This window comes from Schistocerca nitens, chromosome 4 (genome assembly GCF_023898315.1).
Source record: "Schistocerca nitens isolate TAMUIC-IGC-003100 chromosome 4, iqSchNite1.1, whole genome shotgun sequence".
In the NCBI taxonomy this organism is placed as follows: domain Eukaryota; kingdom Metazoa; phylum Arthropoda; class Insecta; order Orthoptera; family Acrididae; genus Schistocerca; species Schistocerca nitens.
The window spans coordinates 607,989,659-608,002,991 of record NC_064617.1 but is presented as its reverse complement, the minus strand read 5'-3'; the positions used below and the strand labels follow the sequence as shown (position 1 = coordinate 608,002,991).

The window sequence follows — 13,333 nt, the reverse complement described above, 5'->3', positions numbered from 1 at the left end:
ACGAAGTTCGTTTGTGATTACGTTGACATATGGTTGACATATCTACTTAGTGGAATCGCCAATTACTTGGCTGCACAACGAGACAGAAATTACACCTCTGCGATTTCCCAGTTTCTCACTGAAACCTGCAGTGTTGATCGCGACAGTGAAAGCGAAAAAATGAGTGTAAATGTCAAATGATGGGCGCAAGCTTACTTAATTTCACTTTTTGAATCTTTTAGAACAAGGATAATCTGAAAGAAACAAGCAAAAAGGAGATCAACCTTTTTTGCTTGTTTTTGTACCTCCTCACCGATTTTTTCATAGTTCCACATTGAGGGAATGAATATGAACCTGAACGTTATAAACAGCCAAATAAAAGCAGGCCTGTCAACTTTTCATGTTCACTCACTTGACTGTTTCACCGCCTCAGTCTTCCATATCAGTTGTTTTCCCAATAACACGAACTATGATTTGTTTGAGTTTCTAGCGACTATAATACACAATCTGTATTCCACCATGTGTCCTCCATAACACCAACATAAGCTGTAAAAAGCTTTGTTGTTGGGGCATTTATCTGTACAGACAAATTTTCATCAAATGAAACGATAACAACTGGAAGAAACAGTAAATTGTGTATTTATCGACACATATTTTCTTTTGATTTGCAGTTGGTCGACAGTAACGTAGCTAAGGGTGGTGAGAAAAAGTTTTCGTTATTTAATATCAGATTGCTTTAAACCTCAATTCTACAGCGATTATTAATGCTCAAGTTGAAAGCTACAGTCCTCCTCGTTAATGATCAATCTACACTTCCCTTGCCGAGTGCCAATTTGTTATTCTGCAGTCGTACGAAAAGCGGCTTACAAGAAGCACATCGCATGTAAAAAAAAAAGAGGAAGTGAGTGTGCATAAGAGAGAAAGCGAGTCAGGTTAGCCGTTTTGCAGGCGGCAGAATCGAGCCAGCTGGGCGGCCGCGAGACACCAGACGGCGTGGCGGTGAGGAGCCGGCAAAGCCGCCTGCCGCCACGTACTTTCTCTCGCCTCCGCCACATAATACGCCCTCCGTCTCCGCAATATTTTATCCCGCGCCTCGCCGCACCGTGACAACGCCGGAAGCCGAGAGCGGCGGCGGAGGCGGCGGCGGCGGCGAGCGCGTAAGGTTCTCGTCTCCACAGAGCAAGCGGCAGAAGGGAAGAAGGGAAAAAAAAGACGAGAAAAAAGGAAGGTCCCGTCTCGGTCTCGGTGGTGCGGGCGGCGGGCGGGCGGGCGACGGCTGACCTGAATGGCGGAGCTCCTCAATGGGCCCTGCTGCTGCTCAATGACACATTCAACAGGCGCGCCGTGGCTGCAGCCGCCGCCGCCTACAGAATCTGCGTGTTACGGACGCGGCGGCGCTCAAGCCTCCGTCCTATTGCTTAGCGCGATGCCCAGTGTGTGCCTCGAGTCAAACGTAGCCTCTTCGATACCTAGCCCCTACGTAACAGTTGTGGCCCGTTTTCTTCCTGGGGCCCAAGACGTGTGGTTAACGGTCCTATTGATAAAATCTGTTGCAAAACGCTTCGTTACGACTTACTGTCCCGATTGTCGTGACCACTTGTACTCTTGCCTTCTGTTAACCCCTCAACACACTATACTTCAAGTAAATGACGGCAATATCGTCATCGACGTCCACTCTATGGTGGATACGCCGGGATCGCAGCAACTTTCTTCACTGTATAAGGGAGAAATAATCATGCGATCTCAAAATTTTATTTATTTCCATAATCCTTTCACAGTAATACAACTATGTTTTCATTGAAACTAAAAATTAGATTGAAGAACAGGGTGAGTTATTTACGTCGAAACATATAAAGTGCTTAACATTTATTTCAGGCAGTACAATTAGCAGCGCATTTCCTTTATGCGTTAAGTGTAATATTCTGTTACGCGGGGCTGATGGGACAACCTCTGACAGGGCGTCCGTACGCTACTTGTACAATCTTGAATTAATTAAATGAATTGTGTAAATTGGTTATATCATGTTATCCACTGTTGTCTTTTTGTATATATATACACGTTTTTTAGCTTTTTATGTTCGGACGTAATAACTCACAACTTTTCGTCCCATTTTTAGTTGAAGTGAAAACTGAATTATATTTCTCTGAAACCAATACACAAAGAAATAAAATTTGATAGACGCATGGTAAAAATTTTACTCATATGTACTGTCCCCAAGGCTCGTTAACACAAATATACAACGACGATGATAATAATAATGCATTATAAGACGGTAAATGAATTTTTATACCAGTGGTGCCGCTTCCATGATTTAAATGTAACTCGTCTGGGACTAACGACTACTCCATGAATAAATCAGTGCACAAGCCATCATTTTGTATATACTAGCCTTCTTACATCCGAAACGTTAATTGGCATTCTGCAATACGAACGGCAACATTTGCTTATGGTACCGCTTTAGCTAACCCTTATCTACACATGAGTAAGTCAGTTCATTTAAAACCGCAGAAATCTCACTTAAGTAACAGCAAATGGAACAAAAGACTCTCAGGATAGCTTTAATGATTAGCCTACTTCTTTCTATGAATTCTCTCAACGTAAACGCACTGGTTACTTTTACAAAGCTTGTATTTCGCAGCTGTGCCGCTAGCGCACGGATGGTACAATCTGTAGCATGCTGGACCCAAAGTAACGAACACAGGTCATTCAAGTTGGTCACCAGTTTTACATGGTTCGAGTGAGAAACCATGAATTATTGGTTATGAACTGCATACTGAAGCTGAACAAATTTCAGAGAGGTAGCATATTGGACCTGGACAAATTGAAAGAACCAGAGGTTGTTGAGAGATTCAAACGTAACATTGGGCACCGATCGACTGAAACAGGGGAATGGGTAACTTTGAGGGATGAAATTGTGAAGCCAGCAGAGGATCTAACTGGCAAAAAGGCAAATGCCCATTAGAAAACCTTAGATCGCGTCCGAAATATTAAAGTAAGTCACGAAGGAAGAAAACAGAAAAATGCAGCAAAAGAAAGTAACCAAACGAAATACCGCCGACTAAAACATAACATTAACAAGAAGTGTAAATTGACAAAGCAGGAATGGCTAGACGAAATATGCAAATATGAAGAAGCATGCATAACTAGGAGAAAGATAGGTGCCGCCTATAGGAAAATTATTCGAAGGCATTTTTGGAGAGAAAAGAGAAGCAGCTGAATGAATATCAAGAGCTCAGATGCCAAGCCAGTACTTCTCAAAGAAGGAAAATCTGGACGGTGGAAGAAATAAATAAACAAGGGAAACAATTTTAAAGAAACAGATGAGACTGAGAAGTGAGATATGACATTGCGAGAAGAATTTGACACAGTACTGAAAGGCCTAAGTCGAAACAAGACCCCTGGAGTTGACGACATACCCTCAAAATCATTGAGGTGGGAAAGGCAACCATGACAAAACTATTCCATCTGGTGTGCAAGATGTACGATACAAACAAAATAGCCTCATACTCCGTTAAGGATGTAATAATTCCGATTCCAAAGAAATCAGGTGCTGAACGGTATGAATACTACCGAACTACGATTAGTAACTCATGCTTGCAAAATACTGACATGAATTATTTACAGAAGAGTGGAAAAACTGGTACAAGAAAAAATGGTTCAAATGGCTCTGAGCACTATGGGACTTCTTCTGAAGTCATCAGCCTCCTTGAACTTAGAACTACTTAAACTTAACTAACGTAAGGACATCAAACACATCAATGCCCGAGACAGGATTCGAGCCTGCGACCGTGGCGGTCGCGCGATTCCAGACTGTAGCGCCAAGAACCGCTCGGCCAGCCCGGCCGGCTGTGCTGGTACAAGACGACCTTAAGGAAAATCAGCTTGGGCTCTGAAGGAATCTAGGAACACGTGAGGCGATACTGTCACTACGACTTCTCCTAGAAAATACTTTAAGGACAGGCTAATCTACGTTTATAGCAGTTTCAAGACTTAGAAAAGAGCTTTTGACACTGGAATACAGTCTTCGAAAATCTGAAAGTAGCAGGGATGAAATACAAAAAGTGAAACGTTATTTACAATATGTACAAAACCAGAAGCAGTTGTAACAGTTGAAGGACGTGAAAGGGAAACACAGTGGTTGAGAAGGGAATGAGTAAGGTTGTAGCTTTTTTTGTGATTAGCCGATGACATTAATTCAACCAGAGACTGCAAAGGACTTGGACCAGTAGTTGAACGGAGTGAACAGTGTCCTGAAAAAAACCAACAACGGTATATCAAGGATAATGGAATGTAGTCGAATTCGGATGATGCTAAAGGAATTAGATTATGAAATCAGACATTTAAAGTGGTAGACGAGGTTTCCTTTTTTGGCAGTAAAAATAACTGATAGTCGAAGTAGAAACGATATAAAATGTAGAGTGGCTATAGCAGGAAACGTATTTCCAAACGAGAGGAATTTAAGTGTCAGGATGTCTTTTTTGAAGGTTTGTCTTGTGTGAGACTTCCACAAAAGTGTAAGGAGATATAAAATGCTAATGTCACATTTAGGATCTGAAGTTCCTATATGAGGGCTGCATGGTCCTTTCGATTTGTTTATCGTTCGCTGTCAGATAACTGCGGGTGAGACAGCACTGCAAAACACACGGCGAATTTGATGCACTGATGTAATCCGTAAAACCCTACCTTCTCAATAAAGAATCTTAATTCGTCATTCAGAGTCAGCATCTTCTAATTCCCAATACAAGAGAGGATTCTCTGCTTCGTTTTTAACACACAAAACAGTATACGATTGAAGAGATATCGTTAGCCCAGAGGGACGAAAGGACGCAAGTTACGTGAGAATGGGTTAAGTGTCATCAGAATTGCCGATAATCTACCAGAGCCATTGTATTCAAATATGTGGGCAATGAAACCTCTTGACGGAAGTGCTTTGTCAATGCGATATTGTTATTAGTGCACACCGAACTGAAATGGCCAACATTCACTATTTATTACCACCCGTGATGGAACCCCCATTAGAGCTCAATATAAAGCAAGTTCAAGAAATTCCTTCTGCCATAAAAACGGAGACGATGTTGAATTCTCGCTGTTCACAGTTCCAGAGCTGCCATTTTTTTTTTTTTTTTTTTTTTTTTTTTGTTCGCTGTGCTGCCTTCCATTCAGTTCAGTTCACTTATGCCAACACAATTTATGCCACATACCACTGGCAGTGAGTTTAACACGCTATGCAACAACTTATGTCATACGGACAACAATGTTAACGCTTTGCGCGGTCACTGCACACGAACCGACAGGGTTACTCCTACTTCCACGGAAAAATTCAAATAAATTACAAACAGAACCTGGTTCGAAACAAGCGTACATGGCAATGAACAATAAGCGCAGCAAGCATCAGAAAACATTCCTTTAAAGGAATATCCCAATGACAGCATCCAAAGGGGAAAAAAAACTACTTTTTCAATACAGCAACATGCATACGGCATGATGCAAATCGGGGTTGCATCACATCAGCTGCTCAACAAAAGTGAAAATACTTGCACATGTAGAACATGAACTCCCATAATTTTAGAATACAGTTCCTACGGAAGTGCTACCAGAAATACTCCATTAACGAGAATTGCAAAAGAAAATGCTGTTGCTGTTCTATGGGAACAATAATAATTCAGCACTGTTCAGCTCAGGGGCATTTTCTTGCAGATGAACAAACATACGGTAGTTCATCGAAGTCTCTTAATACTCTCACAGTCACAGGACCTTGTATTTTGACATCAGCTACAGTAAATACTAGATTGGTGGATTCAATTACAGTACGGCTCACACACCTGTACCATGCTGCGCGTAAGGTGCACGAACGAAATCAGAAAAAAATGGTGACCTTTATAACAGATTTCAGTATTGAGCGCATCACTACACGAAAATTTAGCACAAAATTTGGATTTGAAAACTGACAAAGAATCCATGACTTACCGACCTGCGCGTCGAATGACTGCAGCCTGTACAGCACAACGGTCCATGCCACACCGCCGCCTGCAACAAAGTAAATGTTCAGTTCAGGGGAGGTGCCCACTCATTGTTAACGGCGTGCTGCCAAACAGGTTATGACGGCGCCATTTTACTTTCTGTTGCTCCACTTCCGACCGGATTCTGGTCCGGCGGAACCCGCAAATGGCTCGACCCTTTAGTAAGTAGCCTACTTAACTGGAATTTAAAAAAAAACTGCTCTCGACATGTCTTTATCGGACGAGGGGACGTCTTCAGCGCATATAATAAATTGAAACATTGCGTTAGTAGTGTATACAGATACACTTGTATTCCATAACGAATTTGTGCCGTCGTCTATGACACCGCTATCAAGATGAAAGCGCGTGCTAGGTGGTTGTCATCCAATTCGCGTAAACGTTACTGCAATAGGCTCAACATCGCCATAGCTGTATTTGTATTTACGAATACAGCTTTTGTCAATGACTTATTTACACGATGAAATGTAATTTGTGAATATTGTTAAAGACAGAGGATTCAGTTGCATATTGGTTAAACTGAAGATTTAAGGTGTAGTATATTTCCAGTGTAGAAGATATGTGTCGCTGAAATATCGTGGTACCGAATTCGAGAAATACGTTTCCACATGTACATTTCCAGCGCACATCCAAAATGTGATGGCTTCCTGCAATATACATATTACGTAACTAACTTCTTATCACACGGTTTTCTAAACAAAAGACAATTTATTTAAAAATGTGGGTTTATTGTAAGAATTGTGATTGCTATTACATAATAACACAGTTCAACTGCTTTGGTTTATATTAACTGTGTCATTCGTTACATTGTAAGGAGATCTTCGTGGAGGGAATTTCCGTAAAAAGTAATGTAGAGCACACGTTTAACACAATAATTGAAGGCTTAGTTCTTTTATATTCACAGATTATTACTGCAGTGGTTCTCAACGGATGCGAAGCGAGAGAAAGATAAAATTTATATTATTTCTTCACGGAGAAATACAATAAATTTTGTGTATATATTACTTCAAATGTATGAGTGCTATGTAATATTAGACTTTTTTACATCTTGAATATGGTTGTGATCAATATAAATTACAATATTTACTTATAGTGATCATAAATAATGTAACAGTATTGATAATCACCTAGCGTCATAACCAATTCGTCGTCGAAGTAGAGGTTGAGGATCAGTGCTTCAGGCTACTCTTAAATTGTTACTTGCTTAGTAGCACAGAGTTTGTGAACTGAGTTGTCGGTTGAAGAAATGATACATTATTTACAATAATTTTAATCGAGGAATAAATACACTGAGAAGCAGTAATTAGCTTCGAGTAGCTTTCTGCAGGATGTTCTTGAATTCGCTTCACAAGCAGTATATACGAAGAACTGATAAAAACAAAATTTATGTGCTATGACGAGCAGTTTTGTTTGCCACATAAGAACTAGTATGGAATAGCTCAGTACGTCTTGGTCCTGTCTAGTGTCATACGTATGGATCAAAGCGCATTCACCCAAGACATGACTGCCTTTTCCTATTTATTTGATACTGAAGATTTAAGTAATGTGGTAAAACAGCTTTCAGGTAGCCTGTTTGCACATTTAGTGAGTATATTTCATAAAAGTACTAATCATTATTTAATATTCTGTGAAGTGTAACGTATGCACTAGCGTCGAATGTGAGTTTGTTGCTCCCTCCAGCAAAAGCCATGTAATGGTAACGAGTTACTTTTCGATTTCGATGCACCTACTCCAGATATCCTAGGAAGTTCTGGCTCCTGCAGGATATTGGTTGTCGTGATACATCCTGAACTACGCATCAGTGTAACTAACGACATATTAAGCAGCAAATCGGTGTCCAGCAGGATGAGTTTGGAGTTGGAAAACTGATATGAAGAAGGCACCAATCGGAGGCGATTAAATAAATAGCGAAAAGACTGGATAACAATCAAAGAGCCGCATTTGTTGAATGTGGTGGTGAGGGGGTTATAATGTAAACACGTGTACTCTGTTACTGTCGGCGCAGAATTTTCTTCGATATTCTCCCCCGTTCTTCCGTGTTCTCTCTCCTTGAAAGTGTTTCTCAGATTGCTCGGTGGTGTAACATATTACCGGTGCGGAGGGGTGCGCTACAATTTCTATTTTGCAGGAGACAATCGTAGAGAAATGCTTCCACTGCAAGAACTGACATGACGTTTTTGGCGGTCTGGGCACGTAAAGCAGCCGTACCTCTTTAATGGTCAAAACTACAGAAGCAGTATGTTGACAGTCGTGGGGCATATTCAAGACACCAGCCACAGCCCTAATTGTCGACAGCCGATCAATTGCACTCCAACCTGTGTTTACTCTATAAAAATGACCTTAGAATTCTGTTTTGTGTGTAGGTGACAGTAATTTGCAGTTTTTATAACAAATATGTACATGAAGATAGCTCTTTCCTTCAATTCCAGTTACGATTATAATCTATTGATTAACTGAATTATTTTTTAAGAAAAAGGCCGTTAACAGTGGTCATCACAGAATGTAGTAATCCTTTACTCTGCTATATGGAGAGCTCGGTGGCCGGTTCATTTTCTTCATGAAGCTTGGACTTCGGGATTAAACGTAGTTACTCTGTTCAACGTTTGGCTCTGAGCACTATGGGACTTAACTTCTGAGGTCATCAGTCCCCTAGAACTTAGAACTACTTAAACCTAACTAACTTAAGGACATCACACACATCCATGGCCGAGGCAGGATTCGAACCTGCGACCGTAGCGGTCGCACGTGTTCAACGTTTCAGATTAAGTATAAGTCAGTAAATGGATGTCATACGCGTTGAGTGCTACATCAGAATGTTCGCAATAATATCTTTATTATATTTTATATGTATATCCCTATCGCTAACTCGGTTGCGCACCGCACAAAACTGATGTAAGGCAAGGTTTCTACTTTTAAGAGTTTGTGTTAAGTTGCTCGAGTATAATGAGAATTTCAATTTTTTTAACTAAATTTTATGAGAGGTTTTAGAGTTTAAAGCGGTTACTAGGTTCTCGCTCTGACTGACAACTGGCAATGAGAAGTTTTAAGAAACGTAGATGTCTTGGAATATCGTGCGCTCTCGGAAAGATGTTGGCACGGTGTCGGAACAGAACAGGAGCCAGCTGGAAAAAGCAAGGGATATTTCTCACGCGGAACCCTCGGTGTTGCCTACCCTCTTTCCCAGTTCGGCGTCCTCCCGGTAAAAACAGGCCCAGCTGAACGAAACGCGCCCCTTGGGAAAACAAACAGGCGGCTCGCACGCGGCCATGTATTTTTTCCCACGCGCGGAGGGTTGTGTCGTCGTTATCTCGCCGGTTCCCACAAGTAGGGCGCGGCGCGGCGAGGAAGCAGCGCAGCAGTGAGCTCGCAGCGCAGGCCTGCGCGCCGCGCGCAGAAGGGCCTCAGCCAGCTCGTGCCAGGCCGAGCAGTCCCTTCCCTCTCAAAGGCGGAGGCCCGCGCAAAAGCGTGAGAACGCGCTCGGCCCCCACACACAACGGGGAACCTGTCCCGCTGTGAGAATTTGATCACCGGCATTGTGTGTCACATTCCTGCAGTGGCCGAGGCGGTGCGCTGCGGTGCGGCAGGGCAGCGACCAGCCGCTCTCGCCGAGCCGCCCAGCGCCGCACATTTAACGCGGCGCACCGACCAGGTGCTAGGTCGGCCTTCGCCAACACTGCTTTCCAGAAGACAATACGGCAACTTGTTCAACTGCACGAAAGTGGATGGCGTGCACACAGCGTCGTATCAGCACTTCCCCTTGCAATATTAATGTACGGCTGTCCGATTACAAAATCGGCAACAATTTTTCAGAATACACTAGACTCTTGCTATTCCGGCGATTCCTTGCACAAATGGGTGCCGCAATATTGAGAGTACCATAAATTTAGTCTTAACGCATAGGAAATATACTTTATTAAATCTGAAGATAGACTCATTTTCGTAGAAAACTTAGTTCTTGACTGTGTACAAGAGGCGTTTGAGAAGTCGTTGCAATGTCCGAGAGATGGCACCACCGGCGAGTATCGAGGTATTGTTTAGTTAGTAGCATCTTTGGAAAGAACGCACACCAAATTTCAGCCATATTGGTCTATTTCTTTGTGTTTGGCATTCGTGTGAATCAAGGAAGTCGAGTGATTGTCAAAAAATGGACGAAAAAGAATTTCGCGTGGTGATTAAACATTGGGAAGCAGAATTAGGACAAATTACACGGGAAGAAATGGAAAAAGCTCTGAAGAAGATGAATGGGGGGAAAGCCCCAGGACCTGATGAAGTATCAGTGGACATGATAAGAGCAGCAGGTCCAGTGGGAATGCAGTGGCTATATAGAGTACTATCAAGCGTGTGGAGAAATAGTAAAATACCTGACGACTGGAGAACAGGAGACATTGTTCCCATCTTCAAAAAAGGCAATAAAAGACTTTGTAAAAACTACAGAGGAATAACCCTCATGAGTCATACAGCCGAGATTTTTGAAAGAATTTTACTAAATCGAATAAGTGAAAAGATAGAAAAGGAGCTGAGTGAAGAACAGCATGGGTTTAGGAAAGGAAGGAGCACGATCGACCTGATATTTTCTATCCGTCAACTGATGGAAAAAAGTTGGGAGTATAACAAAAGTGTGATAATGGTTTTTATAGACATAGAAAAGGCATATGACTCAGCTGACAGGGAAAGACTCTGGCAAGAACTGAAGAAGATAGATATAGAAGAAGGATACATTAATGTTATAAAGACAACGTACAGAGGCCACAATTGTAGAGTTAGAACACCATTGGGGAACTCCGAATACTTCGAAATAAGACAAGGACTTAAGCACGGAAGTATTCTATCTCCTGCGCTTTTTAATGTTGTGATGGAGGGAATGAATAGGGCAGTTAAAGATATAGTAAAAGAAAAAGACAAAAAGATGATTTTTGCAGATGATATGGTAATATGGGGTGATAAAGAGGTAGATGTACAGTTACAGCTTGATGCGTGGAAGGAAATAATGAAAAGGTATGGATTAAAAATAAATAAAGATAAGAGTGAAGTAATGGTATTTGGAAGAGAGAAAGGAATCAATGGAAATATTACCTTGAATGGAGAACCCCTCAAAGTGGTAGAAAGTTTCACTTATTTAAGGAGTGAAATATCTAGGGATGGAAGAATAACTAACGAAATTAATAGGTTACAGAAGGGAGGCAATTTCTACTAAACAATAAAACATCTGATTTGGAATAATGAAGTTTCAGAAAGAGCAAAACTCCTTATGTATAAGAATTATTACATCCCTGTTGTCACCTATGGTGGAGAAACATGGACAATGACAGAAAGGGACTGGAGCAGACTGCAAGCAGGGGAAATGAAATTTCTCAGAGCAGTTAAAGGAAAAACAAGAATGGACAGAGTAAGGAATGTAGAGATTAGAAAGGACCTCAAACAAGAAAGTATGACAGAAGAAATTGAAAGAAAGAGATTAAGATGGTATGGGCATGTTAAGAGGATGCATGGGCAGAGACTCCCCAAAATTATGGAAGAACTAAAGATGGATGGGAAAAGACCTAGAGGGCGCCCAAGAACACGGTGGAAAATGGGAGTGAGAATATCTGTTGAAAGGAGAGGTGTGACCTGGCAGCAAGTGGAGGAAGAAAAGTGGTGGGAGGACCGAGCCAAATGGAGAGGACTCGTCAGCACCCAGACCCGGCAGTAGCTGGAGCGGTATTCGGATACAGATAGATTAAACATTACTTTATGAAAGGCAAAACGTCTCAGGAGACTAAAGAGAAGCTTGATAAACATTACGTAGACTCTGTATCTTCGATTAGAACAGTTTATAAATAGTTTCAAAATTTTCGGAGTGGCCATATGGGCACAAGTGATGTTGAACGTTATGGGCGCCCTGTGGATGTTACGACTCCAGAAATTATTAATAAAATCCATGCTTTGGTGATGGATGACAAAAGATTTAAGGTGCGTGATATTGCTAGTGCTGTGGGCATCTCGAATGAACTGTTACATAATATTTTGCATAAACGTTTGGACATGAGAAATCTATCCACAAGATGGGTTCCGCGATTGCTCACGCTTGACAAAAGTGTTGCAAGAATGGTTTGCAGCTGTTCTAGAAGAATCCGCAAGACTTTAAGCGTCGTTTCGTCACTGTAGATGAAACATGGATACATTACTATACTCCTGAGACCAAACAACAATCTAAGCAATGGGTTACCAAGGGAGAACCTGCACTAAAAAAGACGAAGACCAGTCCTTCGGCCGGAAAGGTTTGGAACTCGCAAGGGGTAAGCCTCATCGACAATCTGGAAAAGGGTAAAACTATTATAGGTGATTATTCATCGTTATTGGACCGTTTGAAAACCGAGCTGCAAGAAAAACGCCGGCGATTGGACCGCAAAAAAGTCCTTTTCCATCACGACAATGCACCAGCACACACCTCAGCAGTTATGGTTGCAAAATTAATGGAAATAGGATTCCAACTCGTTTCACATCCCCCCTACTCTCCAGACTTGGCTCCCTCGGACTACTATTTGTTCCCCAATTTGAAGAAATGGCTGGCGGCACAAAGATTTTATTCAATCGAGGAGGTGATTGCATCAACTAATAGCTATTTTGCAGACTTGGACTATTCCTATTATTCGGAAGGGATCAACAAATAAGAACATCGTTGGACGAAGTGTGTAAGTCTAAAAGTAGGCAATGTCGAAAAATAAAAAAGGGTTACTCCAAACAAGTAAGTAGTTTTTATTTTTGCACGGACTTTTCAAACGCCCCTCATAGTAGTATTACTATGAAACCTGTCCTAAATTTTTAGTTGTCAATATGATAGTACGCAATGACAGGATGCTTTATCACATAATGGGTCGCTATCGGACGTCCTTTCCACAAGCTACTAACAAACTGTCGGATCCTTGATACGCAAAATCAGTGATGTATTTCGCTCTAAGACTGACAAACAAGCTGCTAAGCGGGTGGTCATAATGGTTTGGCTCATCAGTGTATCTAACCTGTAGCTCTTGATTATCTGTTTGTTAAAGTTTGGTCATAAGCAGTTGCATGTACAACACTGTACTCAGTAACAATGGCTTTCTGTGAAGAACTTCAGTTCAATTTACGTCCAATTTCGAGTTTCTGCTTGAGTTCTAGCATAACATGTTTCCTTTTAGAAATGATGATACTGAACGACAAGTAAAGCCGCTTTTTCAAACCAGTATTGCACTGTTCAACATCGTAATTAACTGACAACATTGTTGCATACGAGAATTCATTACTGTATGCGTCATTCCCGCTTGAGCGACAAGAGGTTGTACGTGGGGCGGGAGACAGAGGCCGGGCTATTGACAGCC

At 41.7% G+C, this 13,333-nt stretch overlaps 1 protein-coding gene across 3 annotated transcripts in view; it reads right to left on the bottom strand.

Moving 5' to 3' along the window:
• Nucleotides 1-13,333, bottom strand: part of LOC126253139 (uncharacterized) — a 199,733-nt gene that overhangs the window by 113,675 nt on the left and 72,725 nt on the right. For 2 of the 3 annotated variants that reach the window (XM_049954284.1, XM_049954283.1), the window contains exon 2: nt 5,951-6,006. In XM_049954284.1, coding sequence (XP_049810241.1) covers nt 5,951-6,006 — 56 coding nt within the window. Of the gene's footprint in view, nt 1-5,946; nt 6,007-13,333 lie in introns of all 3 variants that reach the window. The other variant, XR_007545907.1, reaches the window with a different exon arrangement.